Genomic DNA, 25791 nt, shown 5'->3' with positions numbered 1-25791 from the left:
CGATCTGTTTTCTGGGTGGGTGCAGTCATCAGTGGGCTACTGTGTGAACAGCAGACAGCAGCAAAAGGACTACCCTGCTTTCAGCAGGATCAGGGGTGGCTGCTGCAGCCTGGCGTGACGTGTCCTCCCAGTCCACTTGCTGGGCCTGGTTCTTCGGGGACTGGGAGTGATGCTTCTCCAAGGACTGCCTGGGACTGCATGAGGCTCCGTATCACCTGGAGGTAAAACTCCAGGAACATACAAGACTTCAAGAGTGAAAACTTGGGTTATGAGACCATGCTTTTCACCTGAGGGCTCTACATTAGACTAGTAGTGGAAGAGCTGAGGCTGCCTTCGCTCTCAGCAGTACAGCCGGCCCGTGTCCCCACCCTGAGAGATGCCAGGACTTGTCAGAGGGATGGGGTGAGGGGCTGAGAGCACTAACAGGTTTAGCCTTCTGCTTTTAATCTGATGCTGCAAATCTGTCTGAACTATTTTAACAAGTTGGCCGATTAAGTCCCATTCTAGGTGTGGAAGCCTTTTTGCAGAGCTCACCTCCAAGTAAAATGCCTGGAGCTCTGCTTAAGGCAAGATGTGTAAGCCAAGTAAAAGCTACCTTCCCCTTCTCTTCATGCATCCCTGTCCAGAGAGAGCAAGAGCAAATTACTTTCAGCTGTCATTGGCTAATAGGTTTTTGGGAAAAGCCTGTTCCTCATTTACTGTTACAGAAGCGGGGAATTAGTGCGATGAATCAAGTCCCCACCCCAGCCTCCTAAGCAATTTATCTATGCCGTTTTGCCTGCAAATTCAATACACTTAGATGTAGTTGAACAGCCATTTCCATGCTGAAGTTAACACTCTGTGTGCAGGCTGGCTTTGTTTGGAGGGCTCCAAAACTTGACACACTAAATTTTCCTAACCCAGTGGCTGCCTCAAGCTGGCTGACCTGCTGACTGCACCTCGCGGTGAGAAAAGCAGGAGGCAAATTTCTGAAGTTGTGCATTACTCGCTCTCTATTAGGTCTACAAATAGATGGGCCTAAATCTTCGACCAGCCTAGTGGGATTTGTGGCACTATCTCCTTTTCTCCTTTTTTTTTTTTTTTTTTTTTGCTATCCCTGTAGACTGAAATGGTAGCCCAGATCCACTCATGCCTGAACGCATAAGGGTTTCAGTATCTGAATATGCCTTAGGTGCCTCAGGCCAGTCTCCAGTTAGGAATGATTTGTTGAAATGATGGCTGCTAGATTAGGAATGGCTCATTCTAGATGTTTCTGGCTGTAATTGTAAGAGAACAGTAAAAAAACCAAACAACCACCACCTTATTGATGAGTTTGTAGTATGTCCAAGAAGGAGGTGCGAGTCCAGAGAATGAACTGTCACAAGTTCTTGCCATATCTATCTTTAAAGCTGTCAACCAAAACGTCTTCAGGGGGCTAATAAGATGATAATATATTAAAATCATAAGGCTCATGCTTCAGACTGTAATTTGCTCACCAAGCACTGAGGAACTTATCCATCTGGAAGGTTATTCTGCAACTGTGCATTACAGGGACTTTATTATTTTATGCTTTTCATGGTAGCATTTTCTTGGGCACTTATTTTTTTAAGTTATGCTTGAAACGAGCCAGATACGGCTTTTTCCAAAGCTGCAGAGACTCAGAAAGTGCAGAGTGTGGGCGTTAAATTCAGCACAGGTAAGCGAATTGCTGTTTGCAATTTTTCTACCATTTCTTAATGCATGAGATCAGTATGTTGAACATTTTTGCTTCAGTAAAGCAGAAAAACTGCCACTAGAGGGTGGTGTTAATACAAAAAGAAAAAAGTCATTTTGGAATCAGTCTCTGTCCAGGATAAAATAATTTATATTCTCCTGCATGTTTATAAACATGGGATAGGTTTTACTGCTCTAGTCACATTCGTTTGAGTCTTGTTGGCTTTTTTCCCCATCAAGTGATTTATGTAGTTCTGTTTCAGCTGTAAACAGCAATAGCAGGTATCTAGTTTCATACCTTAATGTATATATGAATACTGAAATGATGTTTTTTCATCTTTGTGAGGGACTTTTTTTACAGTTTTTTTGCAACTCAATAAAAAAGCTTTTATGATTTTTCTGTTGAAAACTACCCGTTCGCTTAAAATTGCATTCCATTTTAGAAAAGATGGTGGGGTTGTTTTGTTTTGCTTTTTCTTCCTCCTTCCTCTTTTTGCCTTCCTAAACAGTGGGAGAACTAAATTATTTTTTACTAAGGCAGTGCAGTACGATCAAATGACTGTTAAAGCCCATTTAGGGAGCATCAGGCCAGGGTTTAAGCCTAATGCAAAGTAAGATGGTTTTGATAGTCTAATGTGTGCAGGGCTACTGTGGTATATAACTATATATATATATAGTATAAACATATATATATGGTATGCAGTATATGGTGTGTATATATATGGTATATGGTATAACCCTATGTTACATCTTTTTTTGTATGTATATATATGGTATATATATGTTACATATGTATTTTATATGGTGTTATATATGTATGTTTTATATATATATAAGCTAATTTCATGGCACTTTCAGCATGATTGATACATGCAGGGTCAATCCACTGGGCTTGGCAGGAGCGTGGGCTTGCGGTGCCCACGAGCCGGGTGGGGACAGTGACCCCGGACTGTGGGAAGGGGACCCCTGCCACAATCTGCTCCAAACCTGCTGTACCCTTCTGTGCTGACCGCCAAGCTTGTGCGTCACCCGTGCTTCACCCCCTGCCCCCAGGCTGGGTCAAAACCTAGTAATAATTGTATTTATTTTTCCTTCTTCCATGTTGGAAGATAGCTGGATGAAAGATATTATCTAGTCGTGAACTTTTGGGCTTTGATGTGATCCGAAAAGCGTTAGCGTGTGTTTCCCCTGCTGCTGTTTTACATCACCGCACATGATGACAACTCTGCCAGGGAGGCAGCGACCCAGCCTGAGCTGGCGGATTAAAATGACGATCGCATGGGTTTTGGTGGTGCGCAGTAAACACATTCTTTCGCCATGACGATGTTGAAATCGTGGCTCTTCAGGGGACAGGACGGTGCCTTTGAACTGATATTGCAACTGTGTGCGTGGGATGCAAATGCGGTGCGTAAAGCCACCCTGTGGTGTGCTGGTTTAATAGAAGAGATTTTCAATGACTCAATGGGAAGATGAAAATTTTCTACTCACATTTAATCTTAGCCTGATAAATCACTTGGAGAAGGGGAGGGAAGCAACAGTAAAATGCACAAAATTAAGTGCTCTGGTGATGAGATGGACTTGGTTTTGGAGAGCCCGTGGTGGCGAGGAGCTCGGCTGGCGGTGTGGGGCTGGGAAACGTGGAAGGAGGTTGGATTTAACTGCAAAGATGGGTTGGGGTGGAACCGGCTGCAGGGCAGAGCCAAGAGCCCAGCCGCGGTGGTGGCTCCTCCTCGTTGGCATGTTGGCCACCGTGCGTGTGATTAAAAACTAACGATGTTCAGCCGGTTGCTATGGCAATGATGTAGCACGAGTTGTCATAGCGATGGAGCAGAATTTTTCGTCAGGTTCCTGCAGGAGGGTGATGGATGCCATTTTGGGGGGCCCTGAACTTGACTGTCTCGTATCTTTTTCCATGATAGAAATGCTTGCACCCGCAGCAGACGGTGAATGTACCCGTCCTTCCCCTACTGTTACCTGCTTTTCTGTGTCCCAATGCTAAATTTTTCTTTCACGTTTAGAAAGTTAAGAACAGCTCTGGTAAGCCATAAGTTGCTAAGCCTAACCTAATTATGTGCACTATTATACAAGGGGTGTTAATAAAACATACTTCTGTTAGTGAGGCTGTTTCCAGACACTTCCTTTGTCTTGTGCGTGCTCTTCACCTCTGTATCTGCCCACAGTAAAATTCAATAGGACATTAGGTGCCCATTTGACAAAATAATTTAAAGCTGATCTGAAGTAAATTTGCTTCAAATACTCCCTTTCGGCACAGAATAATATATGTTCTGCCTTGACAATACATCTAAAAAGATGCAGGTTTATTTAAATTACCTTTACCTTCTCCTCCTTCTTGGGCTTTAAGAGCAATGCACAGTCTTTTTCCCTTACTCATGAGCTGTGCATCGGTCCCTCCTTGCCAGGGTTTGTTTCATATAGGTCATCAACAGGATGAGTACATTGTATGTAAATTGTATTGCTTTCAATGGTCCTTTCCTTAGGAAGGCTGGTGTAACTCCTGGTTTACCCCTATAGAAACCGAGTGCATACCTATCAGCTGTGTTTTTTCAGTTGTGCAAGAAAGTAAACTCCTAGAGCACAGGGTGTATTCAGCCATTTGGTTTTGTAAGGATAAAAATCTCAGATTCAGCTTGATTCAAGATGATGGCTGTTTTTAAAAAACAAAGTATTCTGCTCATAATCTGCTTTTAAAAATGCTTAAACCCTTCATTACACATAAGTTTTTGTGCTAAACCGTACACCTCCAAATGAAGCCTGAAAATAGCATTAGTGGTGTTTCACAACAAGGTGTAGATGCTGCTTTCATAAACCGTCATTTGCAGGCACCAGGGAGTCTGGGAAATGGAAAATCTGAATTTTGGGGTGTGCAACTTAATAGCACCAATATTTCCTAAGTGTTTTCAATTTTGTCCTGTGCTTTTTAGCAGGTAAGTCTTGTGTATGCCAGTGGAACTGTATGTATTGCTGGGGAGCATAGGAACAATATTGGCCCAAAACCGTGTTGGGATTTGTACCTGTAAAGTGCTGGGTTGGAATCTGGGTTACGCTTGAGGCCGTGTAGCTTTGGATTTAGGAAAGTAATCGCAGTGCTATGTTTTAAGCCCTTTTTGCTTTAAGAACCTCTGATTGCTGTGTGCTTCAGCATGCAGCTGATGTGAGGAGCTCCCGTCGGCTACATGCGCTGGAGTTCTTGTTCTAGTTCCTCTAAATGAAGTCCAGCTTTTACAGCATCACTAAGACGTCTACAGAAGACATTCTTTTATTTTTTTGCTTGTTCACATTTTTGTAATTACGCCTATAAATGATCTTAAACTCATTGACCTAAGCAACTAAGTTTTCAGAATCTCACTGGGCTGTGTGGTACCCATATATTAATTTAAGCACAAAAATACAGCCTCTGGGTGAGGTAAACTCTCAGCTGCAAGCTGCCGGAAAGCAGTGAGGTACCACCATGTGCTGGGCCTGTTTTTCCAGACTTCAGTGGATATATCCAGGGGTTCCTGTTACAGATGGGGTATGGAGCTGCATGGACCTGTAGACAAACCTGGTGCAGCCTTTCTTGGTTGGCTTCTTAACACGGGCTTCTCAGAGCCATTAGTTTTACAAGAAGCTGTGCAAAATACTGGGAAAATGTTGCTCCATCTCATTAAAGATCTTGCAGATGTGACACCTCTGCTGCATCATCTTGTCTTCCTACTGTTTGTTGCTTTTCATACAAAATATTCTGTGCTTTTACTTGCTTGAATCTTTCAAGTGCTGGACTTAAATCCAGAGCCTGCTTGGGTTGTCCCATCAGCACAAAAAAATGATCTCAAGGTGGGAGGCCTGTGCAGTGCCCATCTTGTTCTTCAGGTGTTGCATCAGCCCTGGAAGCCATCCAAAACCTCCCCAGCTAGTCCCTGCTCTCTGCTAGGATCTGCTCAGCCTACTTTTGTTTGGGTGAATGCAAGTCCATGGTCATGGAGCAATTACAAATAAATGAAGTATGAAAGACTTCATAGGATCTTTATTTGGATATTTATTCAGGCATAAACTGTGATGTGAATTCAGCTGCGTCCCAGATCGGGTGATGCCAGTGAATGAAGATTTGCAAACTGCATTATTGTTCTGCAGGTATATCATTGCGAGTGATCTTTGGCAAATGACCTCAAGAAGTCTCATAGCACAGTGATTTTTTTTTTTTTCCTACCTTGTCAGTCTTTCTAATGATAAAAGGAAACTGGCTTTTGAAATCATGGATAACACTGGTATAGATTAGAAGATTTGTGCCCAGACTTGTTGAGTACACTCTCCCCTCTCCCTCCCAAATGAAAGACACAATATCTGTCACTGTATCTTGAGAGAGGTGGACTTAACTGTGTTCAGCTGCTGAAAAACTTTAAAGCTCTCTGAGATGAAGGATACTGTTTGAAGTCAGGCTAGTAACTTCTTACAGCGGAGGCTGCTCACAGGATTAGAGGACGCACAAGCCCACGCATGAGTAAATGTGTGGTCTATGAGCACCGAGAGAACTTTTCAATGATGTTAAACTAACTCTACTGGATATAGTCAAAACCCTCATCTTTTGGGAAAGCGCTTATTTACAGGGACAGCGTTGGTTCAGAAACTTGTTCTCTTGCTAGAAGGAGGCTTTATGAAATGGCTGCAAATATTTTAATAGGAAGCTCTGATGAGTGAGTGTTTGTCCTAGAGATTTTTTCCAAGATGTTCAACAAATTATTACAGTTAGTAGATGAGTGGAGGCAATTTTAAAAAGCAGTAAAACTCCTCTGGTATGTACATCACTGCTTTTTTACGTGGCAAGGATGGTTAATGAGATGTTTCAGCATGCTACAAATAACTACTGAAAGAAATTGGTGTTGTGGCCCAAACTTTTTCCTTCTGTGAACAAAGTCAAGCAACAGACGACGTGCTCTCGATGCTCTGCCATGAACACACTGCAGAACACTGCTTGCTAAAATGCAAAGAAAGTCCCGGAGGGAGGAGAAGTCTGCATCCACGTGAAGGTAACTGGTTTTGATGGGGAGCTGGTTTTGATGGTGAGCTGGTTTTGATGGCGAGCTTCATCAAAGAGGATTTCAGCTTGTGACATTGTCACCTTCATCCTTCCTAAATATGTAAATAAATGTATATCCATAAAACATTTGGGGAGTGTTATCCCTACTTGATGGGTCTGACGGCTGAAGAAAGATGTTAGGGAACTTTCCCAAAGCCTTGGGAGTAGGAAATCTCCTGTTCTCCAGGTTTGGGGTAGGGATGTGTAACCCTTTTACCTGTGCGTTCGTGTGCGTGCGTAACAGAGACTTGAAAGAGAAACCAAGAGCTATTGATCTCATCCTTGCAGGGATCCAAAAATAATTCCTTGCACCATAAATGGGAGAAGTGAAAATGATGTTGTAGCAGTTTAATCAAGTGGCTGCTAAAAAATATATATATATATATATGGGGGTTATTTCTCCATAAAACACTCTAAGAGCTCACCAAGGGCCACTTGATGTTAACAGATTCATTTAAAAGAAAGTAGTGTCAAAAAAAGTGAAAAGTCGGTGGCTGCAGGACATTTATAAACTGTGAATGATTAACAGAGTTTAAAAGACCACGAATTTCCATCGCTTCCCGTGGTGTTTGTGACCCAAAGGAAACGGGTGGGAAGGAGCTTTAGGAAGGTAAGAGCTGAGACTTTTGTGTTTGGGGTAAGACTTGCCACTAATAAGAGCGTTATTAAAACCTCTGTTTATATGACTTACACTTCATTAGGTGAACAACTTCTCCTCGGGGCGCTGCTGAGCGGAGGGCAGCGTGCGCTGCCGGAGGAAGGGAGAGCAGTCGTGTTTCGGCGGCCTCACATCGCTGAGCTGAACTCCCTAAATAAAACACACGACTGCTAAACTTTTCACCCGTCTTTCTCAAATAAAAGTTCTTAGTCTGACAGCTTTTCCTTCGCAATCTTAAGTATTACTACTTCTAATAGTAATATTTGTCCACTCACACCCTGGCTTGGAATTTGGTATTTCCCCATGTGCCCTGGGGGGTTTCTGTGCACGAGGGAGCCGAGGCATCCCTAAGCTGTTTGCCAGAGCTGACCAGTAATTTCCCTGTAGGACGTTGTCCCATCAGGAGTTGTTGCTTTGTGAAAGCCGGGATATTTCCTGAAGGCATACTTCTTAGCAATACTTCCTTCTAGAAAGAGCAGAAAAAAGTCTTTTGCTTATACTAAAGCGGAATTGCTTTATATAAGATGTTACAATGAAATGTATTTATCCTATAAGGATGGAAGAATTGCGGCAAAGCATTTCAATAAAAAATACTTCAAAAATTTCATTTAGGGACAAGTTACAGAGATCCTTTTGTCCATTTTAATTACACAAAATATATTTAAGCTTGTAGAATTTGCTGTGAAAGGGAAAATCCTGTTACAAGCGAGCTTTGTTTTCTTTCTCTGTGCTGCTTCATGTTTTGTTTTATGTCTTGTATTAATAAGATGTTCGGTTGGGCAAGAAATAATGTTTTCTCAGTTTGTGGTTGACCTTTTGATTGCTTAAACTTGTTTGCTGCATGATATCTTTACAGTCCAGCCTTCTGTAATTTACAACTTAGGTATACAATAGTTTCATAAAGATGCAATGTAGAGTTAACATCTAATATATAGAATGAGAGATGCAGCTGTAAGTCTTGAGTCTCATAAAGGACTGTGGGACCCATTGGCTTGGTATTTAAATCTGGAAGAGAGGGTGTCACTTGGGAAATAATTAGTCAAATTTAAACAGAAGCCAGTCAGGGGCTGTTGGACAGTTTGGTTTAGGCCTTTTGGAGGGTTTTTCCTTTATAAAAATCCAAACGAGGATTTAGTGTGTTTTAGAGGACAAGCCAATAGACTAAGCCCTATGTTTTCATATAGGTTGACTTGCTGGGGTGGGCTCTTGCTCGCAAGACGCGCGACGCAGCGTGGGCCGAACGCCAGTGCTCCTGCCATGAAATACGCGTTCAGCTCTCCTTAAAAGGTAAGCCCTACAGAAAAACCACACAAATTGGGAGCAACTGTTATGAATTGAACCATGAATTTTTAATATTTGGATACCCCGAGGTACAAACTAGACCTTAAAATAAAGAACTTTATATTTCATACTCCGAGTAGTGCATGTAATGATACACGAAGGGAAGTGACGTTTCCAAGGGACTCCCTGCTTTGGGTTAAACAGGGCGGTTTTACAAATAATCATCCCGGAGACAGGTTTGTACCAGCTCTCTGCCTGGGGGAAATAATCTGGCGGTGCCTTTCGTGGCCTGTCCGTGCCCGGCATCTCGCCTCCCACCTGCTCAAGACTTCTTGCACGGCCCCGGTGGCCTGCTGCAGCGTGAGCTGTCGCTCGTGCCTTCAACAACAAGGTAATGGACACAAAACCAACTTGTGGTGGATAGGAAGCTTGACAGGAATTGGAGCATCACTTTTCTCCTGAATTACAGTGATTTTTTTTTTTTTCCTCCTTGATCTTTTAAGTGTTGAAACATCGGAGAAAACTGGGCTTGAAGTGTCCTGCAACTTCCCCCAGCCTGTGCTGCGTCCTTCCCCCCTGGGCTGGCAGGGAGGAGACCATGCCGCAAAATACCTCCTGGCATGCCGGGTACACAGGAGTCACTCGGACCGGCTTCGTCGCCTCTTTGGTTGAATCTTTTGCTTAAAAAATGGAAAACCCTTTCTAAATGATTGTATTGCCACAGACAAACCCGACTGCTTTCATCCAGGATTTTGTTTTACCTTTCATAGAAACCAGAATTTATCTCCTTGGAAGGAAAGGCTGAGAGATCAGCAGCAAACCTGAAATGTGGTCAGGAAACTTTATTTTTGTTGTCAGGGCTCCTGCGGCATCAGAAGCCACAGCAGAAACAGCGAGTGGGGGTCTGGGGCTGACGCGAGAGCTGCCTGGTGGAAACATTTGCTGCCGCAGAAAGCCGAAGGGGGTAATGCCCAGCGTCACAGCGTCTGGGTGTTTTGCCTGTCATTTTACCTCCTCTGGTGATGGTTGGTGCGGGACACGGAGGAGGGCGAGGGGGAGGGCAGGGTGGGAGTGGGCAGGAGGGAGGGCAGGGACGGGCATCCAGCCGGGACCCTGCCCAGGCGCCATGGCTTTCCCATACTGCTGTCCCAAATGCCTGTGTCTCATGGAAAGGGAACAATTTTGGCTGCAAGATTACTGTTTTGGGCTACCACATCAGAAAGCAGCTTCTCCCCCACCCTTCCCCAGCCCCTCTCTGTCCTTTTTTTTCCCCTGAGAGGAGGCGTGGAGATTAAAGCGGTAAAATCCTAAACCTCAGTGGAATAAACCAGTATCTACAAAGGGATGGCTTCCACAGTCTTTGGCTTTACCAGCTGACAGGAATGTGTCTTGGTTTCAGTGCACCTTGCATGAAGAAACATTTTGGTTCTTTTTTATTTTTGAATTGATATTTGTACTCATTGAAGTGCTGTATTCTTGTTTGTGCAGATATGTGGACGTTAATCCTGTAAGGTACAGCTTGCATTGATTTCTCCCTCTCTAACATTTTATCTGGGGAGAAGCAGAGCTGCTAAAAATAGTAGTAGGGCAGGTAACCACAGACAGGTACCTGCTTTATTGAATGCTGTAGGAGCGATGCGGAGGAGTCCTGGCCAGCTAATGGATAACGCATCAGCTTCCCTTCTCAACTGTCCCATGTTTTTGCCGCTCTAATGCAGAATCCTCTTCTGACCGGTTGAAGAGCATCCAGTGCTCAGGTCCTTCCCCTGGCTAACCTCTGCCTCCGGCGGAGCGGGTCACCCACCCCGGTGAACGCAGCAGCTGGGAAGGGGCTGCCCGGCATCTCCTCACCGGGGCTCGCGGCTGCACAGCTGGCAGACGGAACGGATAACGTTTCTGAGCGGTCAGGACTGAATTACAAATGCCCGGAGAGAGAAGGGCGCCGATCTCACTTCAGTGCTCTCTTGACAGAAGTTATGAACAAACCAGATCATCCCTGATCGTTACTCAGGGTAGTGCAAGCAACACTGAAAAATATTCCTGCATGTAAGCATAACGGCAAAGTGCAGGGATATATATATAAAAGGTAATATATATAATATAAAAATAATATAGATATAATTTTTTAAATATATACAATATATTTCCTTTCACAGGATTGCAGCACCTTGTTCTGGGAGGACTTCTGCCACATGCAAATGTGTTTTTCCTGCCTGATGTGTTTTTATTTGATACTGGGATCCTTCCTTGATTCAGCTGAGACGTGACTGTTCCCAGCGCTTTGAAGAAGCGGGTGCCCTGGATGCAGGGGGGAAACCTGAGCCACTGCAGGCACTGGAGACGCTCGTGTTGGCTTTAGCAAAGAGGGCAAAGAGCTTCAGGGACAATGTCTGAGACTCCGGAGCTTTGCAGAGGTGGCACAGGTTGCACATTTGCCTCCAGTCCTCCTCCAAGTGAGTGAGGTGTGAATCGACTCCTACAGCACTTGAATGCTGCTTTACTTGGACCACACCACATGGGATTCAGACTGTATTAGGGGAGATGCACAGATTTGATTGCTCTCATGCATATTCTCGTTCAGGTTAACAGAGGGGCGAAAAATGTCCTACTGATGTTGCTTTGACCAGAGCTGTCGGTGGGATGAGCGCCGGAGGTCGTGGTGCAGGACCAGGGCAGCGCTGCCACCCCACACGGGCACCCTCAAACAGGGTCCTTGCTCAGCGACGTCTGGGGCGGCCGGGGGCTGCCGGGAAATTTGTAAGGCCTGAGACAGCACTTTTTTTTTTTTTTTTTCACCAAAAAAAGGAAATATGGGGAAAAAGTGGAATTATCTGCAAGAATTGCCTTCTCATCAATTTTATTTAACTACATTAAGCATAACTGAATTATTCTATGATTAGCACGGCTAATAGTTCTCTGGAAAAACTGAGTTTACTTTAGAGTAATAATAAATGTACATGATATTGGAGATGGAACTGTAGTGCACACAAAAATTGCATTTAAATACTTGAGCCTGCTGGTACACCTCTAAAATAGGAAAATGTAAAACCAGTGAAACAGCAAACACCAGAACAGATGACTTGTAAACAGAAAATCAGGTTATTTCTATAGACGCCAATCCAGAAACCCAATATTACAATGCAGGTACAGAAGAAACTTAGGTTTCTGTAGGAAAGCTTGTAAATTCACGGAACATATACATTTTCATGTGCACACCTCGTGGATGTACACAGATACCAATGGCATTTAGGCCTACAGTACATAAGAAATTATATTATTCCTAAGCTTCTATTATTCGACAAAGTAAGTTCATTTTTAATACTGGGAGCATTACAAAGGACTGCGGTGTACTGACACCATCAAGGCAAATGTTGCTCTGGGTCTGGCTGGAGAAAGAGGGGCAGGACCCGCAGCGCTGCCAGCCTGGGGGTGAAGGAGAGGCCTGAGGCGGTCCTGTGGGGGCATGAAAATGGGGGTCCCTCCGACGGGGCCGCGCTGTGTCCCCCACGCTGCCGCCCGCCACCGTGCTCCCCTCTCACCCGCCGTCGGGGCCGTGCGGGGAGGGAGGGCTTTCCACCCCTCACACCACATTACTGATTACTGTATTTTCTTAACCAGAAATAGAACACGCAGCAGGAATTTTGCAATGTACCCAGCTCTATGCTTTTGAGAAATTATATGTGCTTTTTCTTTTTTTTTTAATCTGTAATTTTGGAAGGGGAACGGAGGAGAGTTCAGAATTAACTACGTGATTTGGCAGCCCCAGATTAGCCACGTTTCAATCCCCGATCGTAACCTTGTACGTGAACCGATTTTGTTCAGAATAACTTTGACTCAGCCAGGGAATAAGCCTTGTGATGCATATGACAAATTAAAAAACGGTCTTGATGCTAGGTCTGAAATTAAGTTTTGACACCTTCTTGGTGTAGTGTTCAGGAAATAACATTTAAAGAGCTGAGAAACCTGTCCAAGCAAAATTCCGCTTAAACCTGTGAGTACTGGTGGATAACCCTGTTGTATTCACCTTGGTGCTGGTTACCAGGGGTGCTGGTGTACTACTGTAATGGCTATCTCTGAAAACGCTGTAGGCAGGAAAAAAACCCAATTAAAACATGTGTTGGACTGATTTTACAGTACTCAGCAGTTCTTGGTCAAAGTTGTGAAGGATTTTAGGTATTTTTCACCTTTAGCACGCTTCAGTTCACTATTCATGACTCTGGTAACGACCTCCATGTCAATGCTATTTCATTGCAATCAAGCAGTCACTGCCAAAAACCCGACCATTTCAAGGACTGTCTTATTCCCCTCCAGAGCAGCGCTGGGCTCAGTGATTTGTCCCTCCCGGAGTGTAATTCATTCAGATAAATGTAAATCACTGGTTTACGTTGTTTGGTCGGTGTTTATAGATGTCAGTGTACACTACTGAAAATGCACATGGCCGGTATTAAGGGAGGAATCGATGTGCTCCACGGAAATAAGAACAAGCAGGGTTTGGTTTTGGTTTATCCATGCTGCTGTACTGAGGGCAGCTACTATTGATTTCAATCCCGCAAGTGTCTGACCTCCTTTGTACAGCACAACTTGTCTACCTTCATATTTCACAGCTGAATTTGTTTCGCCTTGTACTTTGCACTCTTATGCCATTACTATGCTACTTGAAAAAAAAAAAAAATCAATGCCGTTTGTTAATTAAAAAAAGGCAAACCCACAATCTCCAGCCCCGGACCAAAAAGCCGCTCTGGGGTGTCTGCGGTGACCAGCGTGGCCTGACCCTGCTGGGAGACGGCAGCGGTGCCGCTGGGGACGCACCGGCCTTGGGCTGCCGTGGGGCACGGGCTCAGCGGACCGCAGAGTTAGGTACAAAAGCTGTATTCCTGCATTTTTTTATTTGCAGGTGTGTATTGAGAAAGGTGGGAGAAAACCCGCTGACTTCTCCAATTCAGCCTGACCCGGTTTATGTTATTCTACGCTATTTAAACCCTCAATCAGCATCAAATTCTGCGTGTTGCCTTCCAGCACGTGGGCCTGCCAGCTCTTGCCGTATTTGTCCCGTGAGTGAGAAGGTAAGGAAATATATTGCTCTTCTCTCCCTTAAGTCTGGCTCAGCACCACCTCGCAGGTTTTGTTCCCCAGTCCTGCTGGGAGATGCGTCAGATGGCCGGGGGGGACGGCAGGAGCCAGGCCGAGGCCGCTGCGGTCCGGCGAGCTGCGGCACTGCGGCGCTGGAGAGAGTGAGTGACACCCCCAAGTCATAAGGAACCAGTGTCGCTGTCCTCCCTGGCAGGAAAAGTTGCTCGTGCCAGGTCTGCCGGAGCTGTAGTGCCGGCAGAGACGGGTGCTGTCGGCTGCATGATCTGCAAACGCCCTTGCACAGGACAGAGAGCTGCAGTTACAGTGGCATGTCTAAACTAGTGGTGGTTGGTTGGTTGTTTTTTTAACAGTAGTTGAGCTGTGTTAGCTAATTGGGTTTTAAGGTGCTCAATGGTTGATCTATTTGGCCTCTCATATGTTATAGGGTTTGTGGTTCCCTCCTCCCAAAGAGCCAAGTTCATGGAAGAAGCAATATTCCTTCCCACAAGAACAGTACTTCCATCCCGTACCATCACTAGTTAATACTACGGCTGGTTTCAGTTGTTCTCCGTGTGCCAGTACCACCCAGACTAACATCAAGGCTCATCCCACGGGGTAGCAGTGATTGAACAGCGCGGCTGTGGGTAAGTCTCCTTGAGCTGCAGGGTAAGTAACAAACCGTGTGCCTCCACCAAGGAGAACTTAAAACCTCGACTGCGCCTCCGTGGTTTCCTTACGCTGGCTGAGGAGGCCTTCGTGCAGTGCTGTGTCCTGGAGCCGCATGTGGCTTGAAACAGAGATTTTTCAGTGGTGACCCAAGAGCTAAGCACCCCAGCGCCGCTGCTGCGCGTTGTCCGTTCCGGTAATACACTTCTCACAGCAAAACAACTCATCAACCCCTTTGCTTTTCTGAGTGCCAAGTAAAGTCAGTGGTTCCCCAGTCACCTGCCAAAACCTTTGGCTGTCTCCGTGAGAGCCGGGCTTTTTTCCACTACAAAACCTGGAAGCAAGCTAAGGAGTCAGTGCAGCGCAGCACCGGAACTTCACGTTACACAACGGGAGGAGACTCCTCTTCTTGTGTTTTCTTAGTTATTTTAAAAATAGATTGAAAGCTGCCACAGAAGCTTCTCTCCCCACCAGTATGCAGGCTGCCTGTGGAAACTGGGTTACACATCCTCTGGGCCGTGCAGGACCTCGAATGAGGCCTGACCTTTGCTGTAGTTGGCTTTTGTGCAGTAGGGGACAAGAAGAAATACCCAAAGTAGGTCACTGGACACTGGGGTACAAAGGCTGCCACCATGGGCTGATCAATGAGCCCGCTAATGACCAGTTGTGTTACGGCAGCTTTCCCAGCATGAAGAATGACCGCCCTGCTCTGAGCCGGGGTGGCCAGCATGCCCGTCCCCCCCTACTGCCCCGCACGCCTGATATCCATCCCCTTCTTCTCCTCCGGGCAGATGGTGGTCCTTGAGCACAACCAGAGATTACTTTAAAACCATCCCCTTCAGCTGCGGCTCCTGCCCCTTATAATTTTTTAAGCAGGGATCAGAAACATGTTTCCAAGTAGCTCATCTCCCCCTACAGCTGTGTCAGTGGGGCAGCGCGGCAGGCCTGCTTGGGCAGACGCAGTCGGAGCCCAGGAATTGTCCTCAACAGCATCTGATCCGTGGCCGAACGTCTCTCGTGCAGCCATCAGCCTGACGCTCGCAGCCCCCCCGGCTCCTGCCGCCAGCCGCGGAGGTGAGCATTGCCACCGGTACGCGAACAGAAGGTCACTGAAGAGAACCTTTATCCGTGGCACTCCCTGCCGCCCAGCACGATGGCGTCCCTTTTTCTGCTGTAAGAAATGCCCCCAGGTAGACTTTTTTTTAATTCTTTTCACTCTGGCACCGTGTTTTTTAAAACGTGGAAGCTGGAGTGTTTTTTTTTGCCCCGTTTTTCCTGCGAGGAGTGGGAGGGTGGCGGTGGGGTGCTGGCGGTGGGGGTGGCAGGGGGTTCCGGCGGCCAGCGGGAGCAGGGTTGGCCGCCTTGACAGGTGCTCAGGTGGAACCGCCTGAAGTTGGTGGCTCTTTGTGGGAGTTCTTTAGGTACGGAGGCACTGGGTGAGCTTATGGGGATGATGCTCCTTAAGTTAGGTAGGAGCCTGTCCGGGAACAAGTGCTTCCTCAGTCCCAGACGGTGATGGGACCTGATGCAGGGTGGGTGGGGTGCGGGTGGCTGGGGGCTGATTGTTCTCCCTTTACGTGGAAGGTAAAGGTAGATTGGCAATCCACGTTAGAAGATACGGCGGTTTACCCAGCAAAACTACACGCACAGACAGAACTATCATCTTCTTTATTATAAAGATACACTATGAGGAACAAACCTGAATGTATACTGAAGCTTGTAATGGTACATGCCAAAAATGTACAGTACTATACATAAAAGTGCATTGTCACAACAGATTAACAGTACATTTCTCTTCCAGAACCGTGAAATTTCCATGTTTTCATTTGTTCTTTGAGAGCGGAAGGAATGCAATGGGAACGCAGCCATACACAAACAGGGAAGGATGCAATGGAAATGCAACAGTACAAGAGCAAGGCTAAAGCTCCTCTAAAATTTAAAGGCACTTTCACATGTACATACTACAGATGTACATTGACACAATTAGGTAACAGTCAACAAGCAGGAAGCTACCAGTACTGCAATTCATCAAACTTGACAGTAAAGGACAATACTGATCGGATTAGGTGTGCGGGAGTTACCCTTTAGTACGTCTATAGTTGTAGCAGTCTTTCCTGTTACATATCCACTTACTATACTTTTAAGTATCTATAATAACCATCAAACTACACATTTAACTGCGTGAATGCACTAAGTGGATGCATTCACTAAATGCACTGTTTCTAATATTTTCTTTTGCTAAACAAGTTCTAATATAAGCATTATGGAGCCCAGTACAGTTAATCAAACATACAAAATTCCCTATGCAATTTAAAGATACAGGTATCCATCTCAATTATGCCAGGTGGGTTAATTTAAAAACGCTAGACTAAAACTGTGTGTAAATGAAAGCTGAAATTCCAGTTCGTTCCACTGATTCTAGTAAATTGGGGAACTACTTGAAAATATCTCTGGTCCCGACCAAGTGAACGGAGCCTAGAGACCAGCGGTGGCCTGCAGCTGGGGCTGGCCTGGCTTAGGCTCCTGCCCTGGCGTTAGGACTAGGCAGTGGAGCCGAGAGGGCTGGGGGTTCGCCGACCGACGCTGCGCAGTCCGTTGCGGCGGATTAAGACTTTGCCTCTAACCTAGCCGCGCGTGAAGTCTGCGGCTGGATTGAAAGGGGTTTGCAAATACCAGGAGCAGTTCGGCTCTCAGAGGCGCTTCATGGGATGCTTTTCACACCTGGGGCTTTGCATTACCTACCTACAGGGTGTAAACCAGAGCAGGAATAAGTTGCTCCTAAATAACAACAGGACATTACTCCTGTCGCCTCAGTAATCCTGCCTACCAAATTTTGTCACTGCTCTTCCCCTCCCCAGCTCAGTTGTTTCTGTACAGCCAGTGGTACAACTTCAAGCTTTCCAACAGCAACATCTTAAATAATACGTGGAAAGACAGATCTTAAAGCCAGTTGTACTCCTGTAGGCGGACCACAAGGGATTTTTTTCCCCGTCTTCTTCACTGAAACTTATTTTATGGATTGGATGTTGGAAAATGTATTCACAAAAATAATATTATGGCTTACTGTTGCAATGTGCAAAACAGCTGTACATTTAGTTCACACCTAACAAAGTTTAACAACAGTTGTCACTCGCAGAAAGGTACTGATTTCTGTAATTTAAAATAAAAAGGGGAAGGTGGGGAAAGTGGTTATGGAAAACTTTCATCAGCTTGAATCTAGGCGGGAGAAACTCAGCTGCCTGTCCTGCGACTGACCCCTGCATCGCTGGCAGGAGGTCGGCCCTCTTCAGAGAGTCCCCGTCTTGCTGCCGTCAGCATAACCGAGGACGCGCGCGGGGCGTCTGCGCTGTGCAAGGCGGCCAGCAGAGCTAGGTCAGCTCGAAACGCCGACTATCAGAACTCAAATCATGTCTCTAATTGGACACTGAGCAATAAAGTCAATGGGATACTTTGCTGAATTACTGCGTAGTTGATCCTTTTAATCGCCTATCAGCCTGCCTAATGGACCAACAGATTCACGTACTCCCCAGAGCCTGGCTCGGTCAACTATGAACCTGAAGTGAATTTAGCTTTCGTGACAAATGTGGTATCGGGGAATGAAGGTCTAGCTTCATGGGAAAAGGTACGCTATTACAGAAGACAGCAAAAGGAGTTTCTAGATACTACCCTGGAGATGTGCTTTAGCTGTGACCTGGAATGCTGCTTTTTATCGGTGAGAGCAATGTGATCTCCAGATCCATCCAGCGCTTGTCTCTCGTGAGACTGCCAACAAGAAAGCTAAAACTCGGTGCCAATTGTGAGAGTTGTGAGGGTTTGGTGGATTTTTTGGTGTGTCTTAAATGAGAAATGTGGCCTGAGATGACTTAGACATTCCACACAGACACTTAGTCCTCACATGCTAGATTTCAGCTCTTACTAACCTGCTTGAGATTTGGTTTAGTGACCCAGAAATGAGAGGTCCCACCTCCCCTGACCCCCCCCTGCCCCTTAGTTTTGTGCAGGATCTGTTATTATATAGCTACGGTAAGACTGTGAAGTATGGTACAACGTGGCAAGCTGTTTGTGATCCGTGTTGTTTTTATTACAAATGGTGCAGCATCAAGTTTTCAAGTAAGTCTACGTTTGTTTTTTGAAACGATGCACAATTGTCCAGTTTTTCTTTTAATTGAAACCATACAAAATACAAATGCCCATGTTAATGTAGCTAGTTTCAGACAATACATTCAAAAACACTGAAAAACAAAGCCTCTCCAGTTACAAACATGAACAAACGATGTTACAGACCCCTGACGTCTATCGTTAATCCGTCCCTTTCCCTAGCATACCCCAGCCGGGCACTGTGGGTGGCTGAGTTGTCTACATTGTGCAAGATTTGTCGGCTGGACCCTGGGAAGGAGGGGAAGGCCCTATGCTAGGATTCGTTTTTGGAAGAACAATAGGTTTTGGCCTAAGAGCAGGAGGTTTCAGCTGCACTCCCATTCTAGGGGCCACCATGGGCTTGAAAGTACTCATGGTGTCACTGGAAGAACTAGTGCTACGGCGGATCTGAGGCTCGGAGCTCCTTAAAACGACGCTGTGGAGAGGGCTGAGCGACTCCGTGGAGGTGGCAGGGGTGGGGGTGTTTTTCATTTGTTCCAAGGTGTCCAACACGACATCGGGGGCGTGCTTCGCCGAGCTCTGCCGCTCCAGCTCACGGAGCTCGTTCAGCGCCGTGTTCATCGTCTCTTCGATGTCCTGGGTCGGAGCATAGAGAGAGGGGCACGTCATTCGAATTGCTACTGAGCGCAAAGCACGGGAGGAGCAGGAGGACGGGGTGAAAAATGCATGGGTGAATTTGCCAACCATCCTCTCTTTAATGAGTATTACAGTGCTAAAGCCAATTTCCACCAGATTTATTTGAAAGGCACTACGATTGACAAGATGGCAGCTTTGGCTGGACATTACAAATATTTAACCTGGTCACATGAGAGAGTCAAAATTCAGCTAAAAAATAAAAAAAAAAAATCAATTAAACTAAAACCCGCAAGCCCTTTTATTAAGCGATTGTCAGGACAATGGATATTTGCCTAGCAGCATTTTTAACCATGAAGATTTCTGTCACCTCTTGGGTGCTGACAGCTGTAAAGATTTTAGTCCATTTGCTGCCTCTTAGCTGACTGCTCCCCCCATCTAGTGCCCCAGGTGTTCAGGGTCTGTATTCCCTCACAGGGATTATAAACCAGGTTTTGTAAGGAAATTAAGCTTGTTTGTCTATCAGCTCTTCTCCTGTTTCTCTGAGTTAAATTTTAAGCAGAAAAAACTGCAAGACATTGTTCAGTGAGCCTACCTAGGAAATTATTTTTTTCATCAGGATTTCTGGCACAAATGCTAAAAGAATGCACCAAGACCCTAGTTTACTATATTTCAGTGGTACTGCGATACAACTGAGGTTAAGTATCTGGGGTTCCCTGCTTGCTCACAGTACCTGTCATGCAGTTTAATCGAAGTTTGGGTTCTCTCACTGCTGAATGATCCCTAGTCTATGTATCAAAAAAAAATAGCTTAAACTAAACAGCACTGTGTGTGGTTCCAGAAAGTAAATAAATAACTTATAGTAAAATAAAACAGTAACAACATTTAACCTTTCTAACTCTCTAATACAGAGTTCAGCCTTCTGACCCAAGCGTGACAGTCCCTTCTGTCCCTCGTTGGAAGCAGAGTTTGAAAGCAAGCATCACCAGTGCATTAAATTTTAAAACATGAGTGCCAGCGTTATTGCAAAATACTTTTGCAATCATATTGTACCCCCAGGGTGCCACTAGTAATCATGTTATACTACCTAGACAAAACACGAGTTCTGAAGACAGCAGTATCTATTTGCTCAAGAGCTGTTACCAGCTCTCTACAACAGACCAATCTGCTGATCGGGGTGCTCCCTATTCCATCCTTCTCACCTCTTCAATGCCAGGAATGAGACCGGTGAGTGTTCGCACAGGGATAAGATGGCCCATGATTTATGCAGGTGCAATGTCTTGCACATCATGTTCTCAGGCACAACTACAAGCATCAAATCAACGTACTGTATGAACTATATGCAAATGATGTAAAATGCACAAGACCCTGGGATGTAAATCTGTGCTTTGAATGGCAATGGTCGCTACTAGTCACTCAGAGCACTTTTCTGCAAAGCGTAATACTGAGAAATAATTGAACGCTAATTACATTCAAGTTAGAATAGGCCAGCCTTCATCGGAGCACACAGATTTACACAGCTGTTGTAATCACATACTATCCTAGTGTTCTGGGTGGCAGAGGCAATCTCATTATAGTATAACAGGAATAATTTCTTTTTATTGCTACTGCAATGTCTGTTCCCCCTTGTGCTTCTTCCATCCAGGATCCCTTAATGCATCTTCTTTCACAGATACTCTGTTTAAAAAGCTCGGTAGGATATTCTGCACGCACACTCCTACCAGTGTACGTGCTCTGCGCTATGTTATTTGCTGAGACTTGCTCCTCAGAAAAGCAGAGAGTGACATAAAATAAAAAAGACACAAACCTGAGCTATTGACTCTGGGTCCAGTGGTTTATGGTCATTGAAACCTGTGTACTGACCAGACGATGTAGATCTTCTAATTGGAGGGCTATCAATCTTCTTTAGAGAATCGTGCCTACTGATGTTAGTGAGACTGCCATGTCCAGGTCTACGTCTCCTTTCAGGGCTGTCGGCATTGAGGTTGCGATTTTGAAGGAGGGCTCTGGGACTGCAGTGAGCTGCCAGGTTGGGGGAACCTAGCTCCACGGACGAGTTGGAGAGAGGGTGAGGTGGGTGTACTGGGCAGTGACCGTCACTGCTCCTGCCGGGGCGTCGTAGAGGAGGTGGAGGTTCTGATCTCTTTCTTTGCCTGCACCAATGAAGAAGTGGTTATAGGACAAGTTGTAGTGACCCACCATAAACATGTGGAGAAGTAATTGCTGCTTTACCTGAGCTGTGAGCAGTGCTACTGAAAACATGCTATGCTCAAGCTTACCTTCCTAAATACACGTCAGAGTGACGGTCAGTGGGAGAGTTCATGTCCTTTGATGATGACTTGTCCTCAGTTATGGGTCCGCTGCTGGCCTCACTGTCTGCTTTTTGGCTCAGTGTATCTGAGAAAGTATCATCCCTGAACAGAGCACACATGGTGAGATGAGAAGTCAGTGAGTTAGGTGTGACAGAGAGCATCTGGGCACTCCCAGATTTTAATCCCCTTAAGAAAAGCAGGCATGTTATAACATGCTACAGCCCCTTCATGTCTCCAAAAATTGCTTATAATCCTGTTTACTGAGCTCTTTACATTTTGACTGTAACCTTTCTGTAAACAAGAACTTTGTCTTCCTTGGCAAAGCACATGCTTAATACTGTAAAAGAAGAGTTCAAGGCTGCATTTCTCCAGCCCCTGCTATCCTGATGTTAAATGTCGGCAATTGCTACAAAGAGATAGTCAAATTAAAACAGGTGCAGTAGCATCCCTCTCATAATGTACTGGGAACATGTCCATAAACAAAGTAGCTTAGCCTAGCAGAAGCTTTTGATTAAGATCTGTCAATTCTGGGCAATGAGGACAGAGGCATCCTGCATAGAAGGCTAATTTTTAATCTAGCTGAGCCTTCAAACCACTGTCCTGTTTGGAAATCACTCTGTCAATTGCTTCAGCATGTTTTTACACCCCACTAAGAACCTAGTCACACCAGAGACTGCTTACATATCCTGCACCACTATGTACTGGTGAGGGACAAGGCCATCAATTCCGTTGTGCCTCCCTTCCCACCAGTCTTCAGAAGCTCGGTGATAGAGCAGAAGGGAAGCTCCTTTCTTGAAAGAGAGTTCTCGTGCGGATCTTCCAACGTAGTCAAACTTGGCTATAGCTTCTATGGGCTCACACTCTGCGTAGGGAGGGAAGAAGAACAGATATTAGATTCCATGCCAGCTTATCTGCTCATTTTGGTTTCGTAAGGCCCATTTATTGCGTTTTCTCAGTGCTCATTCTTATTAAGCAGAGCTGACAGAAATCAGGTCAGCTAAGGCAGACTCCAGGCAGTAGTTATAATATGTCCCTTACAAGGAAATATAATCAATCTGTGCCCCGAGTGTGAAACATCTGGGTTGCTTCACAAGCTGCAGAAAACATAACAGCATACAGCTGCTGGGAGAGAGGCCTCTGCCTCCTGCTGCAAAGGCTCCTGCCTGGCTGGGGAGTGGGATGGAGGCCAGGCAGTGAAGACCTCCGAAATAAGATGAACAAACCCAGGTGAATAATCAGAGGTCTGAGGAAGCAGTGTGATAAAGGAAAAGTAAACTGGAGTGCCTTTAACGTCCGCAGTGGCAAAGGAAGGAAGACAGGATTTCCCTGTGCATGAGTAGGGATGCTCTGCCTAACTGGGTTACGAGATTTCTGTCTTTTACGTGATGACTGTGCTGACCTAGTGAAAACCTAGTGTTTTACACAACATGGAAGCCTAGTGCTTTCATCTGCTTCCTTAACACCCTTTTTGAGTGAGGCAGACGGCTCTGGACTGCCTAAGGACGACTCCTCCGCAGGGTCAGTCCCCGTGTGGCCTGCAGTTGCCTAAGGCAGCTCTGCCTGCTCCAGCATCCTGAGTTCCTCTGGTGTCTGCAGGGGAGGCTGGTATTTTCAAGTCAAACAGTGCTTACAGCAGTCCTGGCTAATCTTCCGTCAGTATGCCGGTAAATTCAGCCTTACGCTGGTAATGGGTTCCATCCTGTAACCTGTGCTTGGGTTGGAAACCTACGGAAGTCAGTGGAGGGCCCCTGCGGAACGTCTGCCCGCAGCTATCTTCAGAGCTGTGCCTGGGCATCAGTGAAACAGCTGTGGTTTTAACCACCTCTAGTTCCTTCTGCACAAAACCAAAAGCACCTGAGCTCAAAGAGATTAAAATTTGTCACCACAGTCTCAAAACTTAAAAAAAAACCCTGCAAAATACAGGTTTAAAAATCACACACTTTGTTGACTCCAATAACTCAGAGTCCCCGAAATGACAAATTTCTTTACATAATTAGAGCAATATTTAGATGGAAATTAACATCTGGGCTAATGACTAGCACAGCAACTTTCTATCTGGTGCAAATTAAAATCGCTGAGGTTGTAATTCCCCAAAGAACCAGGCTGGTAATAAAAGCCACTGTCCCTTTATGACAACATTTTGCGCAGGAATGTCTTTTTAAAATTAACTTCATCCTGCAGCATGAAAACATAATGATAGCACCTTTATTGAAGTTATAGTTTGCAGCTGTTTTTTTTTTAATAACTTGCCCAGCCTGCACAAGGCTGTCTTGTGGTTTGCTGCTTCTTCAGTCACGCTAAGAGCTCCCGTCAGTGACGAACGGCAAGGTCTTTAGGAGTTACAAATCCAGAAACCTTCCAGAGATGGCGTACAGTGGTATGGGGAATTCACTGGTACAAATGCAGAAGTAATGTATGCCGGCAGAAATGACTTTGATTACATAAACACAAAGAAGAATCTAGCAATAACAGTATTAATTCCTGAAAATGCATCGCTACTAGATGGCTCACTGGCAGGCATTCCCTGGGGGGTGGATGGGGGGGTGATAGGTTGCTTGGTTTTATGTTTTTAAGCAAAGAAAATGTAAAGATGACATAGAAAGAAACATTCTGGAAAACTGGGAAAAATTTACTGGTGGTGTATATATTAGTGATATATTCTAATATACAATCTTGTTTTCATTTCTAGATACTCTATCTACAGTATATCTCTAACAAAGTACAGATGTGACAAAGCGACTATAGGCATGGAAAGACACTATTGCCAAAGGAAAAGAAATAAAATTAAACACGCCCGTTTATCTTGCGTCATGTTCAAGAGGGCAATATTAAATCGAATGGCAATGACGTAACACGGACAAGAGAACACTGTTTTTACACATATCATGCACGTTGCTTGTGGGATTCATTATAAGAAGGTATTGCTGGGATTGGGTAGGGTTGAAAAGGAGCAGACGTTTGTATGAACACACTGTTCTCAGATTGCAGGTAAGTTATGGGTTATGGAAGAGCGGGTCAAGGATTCAGAAGTAACAGCTCCCAGGTTTCAGCGAGCCAGTCACTCACTAGTGGGTAATACTTTAAAATGCAAAAAAAACCCCAAGCAAACAGAAAAACCTTTGCAGTAAATAAGAAAATCCCAAATTTCCTGTATATATTTTCCTTTGATGTTCTCTGAAGTTACCTGATAATGGTCACGGGCACTGGATTGATTGATAAACCCCTACACTGATTAGCTATGGGATTTCCCGTTTCTCTGCTAATTTCAGCAGACCGTATAGCTCCCACATTTGAGTATACAGGTCTTTTTATTTACAAATTAATGGACTAAACTAGAAATAGTTCTATCTCCCTCAGTGGAATTACACTAATCTAAGCGTGGTGCATGGTGGGAATCTGTTTTTTGTATCCTTCCATCGCCTGCAAGAGTCACATACATTCCCAGAGGTCTGAAGGAAGTTGCCCCACTGGAACCAGCCGCATGAATTGGTAATGTACCCATAATGGATGTGACTTTTGAGACATGTTCGTTAGATTGCCTGGGTAACAAATCTTACCTCCTCAGGGAGGAGTGCCCAGTAGATCTCACACAGTTTTCTTAATAAAACCAAAAATAAGTTCAGACAGGTTTTACTATTTTGAAAGGGACATTTTCTTCGCTTGAACATTGCTTTTACACGGAGAGAACTTTCCTATAGCAAACAGTACTGAGACTGTACTTAAATAGCAATTCACCTTGTTACAGGTCAAGCCTTAATAGTTAAAACCAAAGTACCATGACAGCTACTCCTAGAAATAAATGCATTTTGAAAAGCTAAGCCATTTAACATCAAGGTTACCGAATGACAGACAAGCATTTCCAGAAAAGCAAAGGTGATGAAAGCTAAATTTGGGATCTATAACTCAAATTCTGTGTGGTACTGTCTGTCTAACAGTAAAATTGACAGCTTGGAGGGAAATGTAATTGCACTGCTCTGTCCATACCTGGGGGCATTCGCCTGCAATAGCAAGAAGTATTTGATGACATACAGGATCTCACCAGCTATCATCTCTAGCGACTCAGGCAATGATATGGAAGTGAAAAATTAGGACAAACTGAAGAACTGTGGGAAAAGCTTTAGGGACTCTGTTAACCATCCAGCTCTGTTCTCACTTTTTTACTTATCACCCCCAAGGTTTGTTATGATTACTACCACCATTTGACGACACATTATGTTGGAGTGTGCTTAAAAATCAAGGCTTGATGCCAAGTAGAGCTGTCCAGATGCAACAGCTTGGGAGAGCAGAAAGGACAGAGGAAACGTAAG

General features: G+C 45.0%; 1 protein-coding gene and 1 long non-coding RNA gene across 3 annotated transcripts in view; one reads left to right on the top strand and one right to left on the bottom strand.

The window, feature by feature from the left end:
* The first annotated feature begins 7102 nt into the window (after positions 1-7102).
* On the top strand, positions 7103-16369 carry LOC148054549 (uncharacterized). The gene is made up of 9 exons (XR_015706228.1): positions 7103-7376; positions 8609-8711; positions 9209-9730; positions 10424-10751; positions 10862-11462; positions 13600-13768; positions 14221-14419; positions 15360-15631; positions 16243-16369. It is a non-coding gene; the product is annotated as an uncharacterized LOC148054549 (long non-coding RNA).
* Positions 16091-25791, bottom strand: part of SRGAP1 (SLIT-ROBO Rho GTPase activating protein 1) — a 154668-nt gene continuing 144967 nt past the window's right edge. For both annotated transcript variants that reach the window (XM_087764083.1, XM_087764084.1), the window contains exons 19-22: positions 22166-22346; positions 21452-21586; positions 20980-21325; positions 16091-19175 (exon numbers count right to left, since the gene is read on the bottom strand). In XM_087764083.1, coding sequence (XP_087620209.1) covers positions 18798-19175; positions 20980-21325; positions 21452-21586; positions 22166-22346 — 1040 coding nt within the window. In that variant the 3' untranslated portion in view covers positions 16091-18797. The remainder of the gene's footprint in view (positions 19176-20979; positions 21326-21451; positions 21587-22165; positions 22347-25791) is intronic.

This window comes from Nipponia nippon, unplaced genomic scaffold (genome assembly GCF_047370975.1).
Source record: "Nipponia nippon isolate SJK-2023a ecotype South Korea unplaced genomic scaffold, ASM4737097v1 scaffold_3, whole genome shotgun sequence".
NCBI lineage: Eukaryota > Metazoa > Chordata > Aves > Pelecaniformes > Threskiornithidae > Nipponia > Nipponia nippon.
Note: the sequence above shows the minus strand (reverse complement) of the source record. Positions and strands in the feature narration are given on the sequence as shown.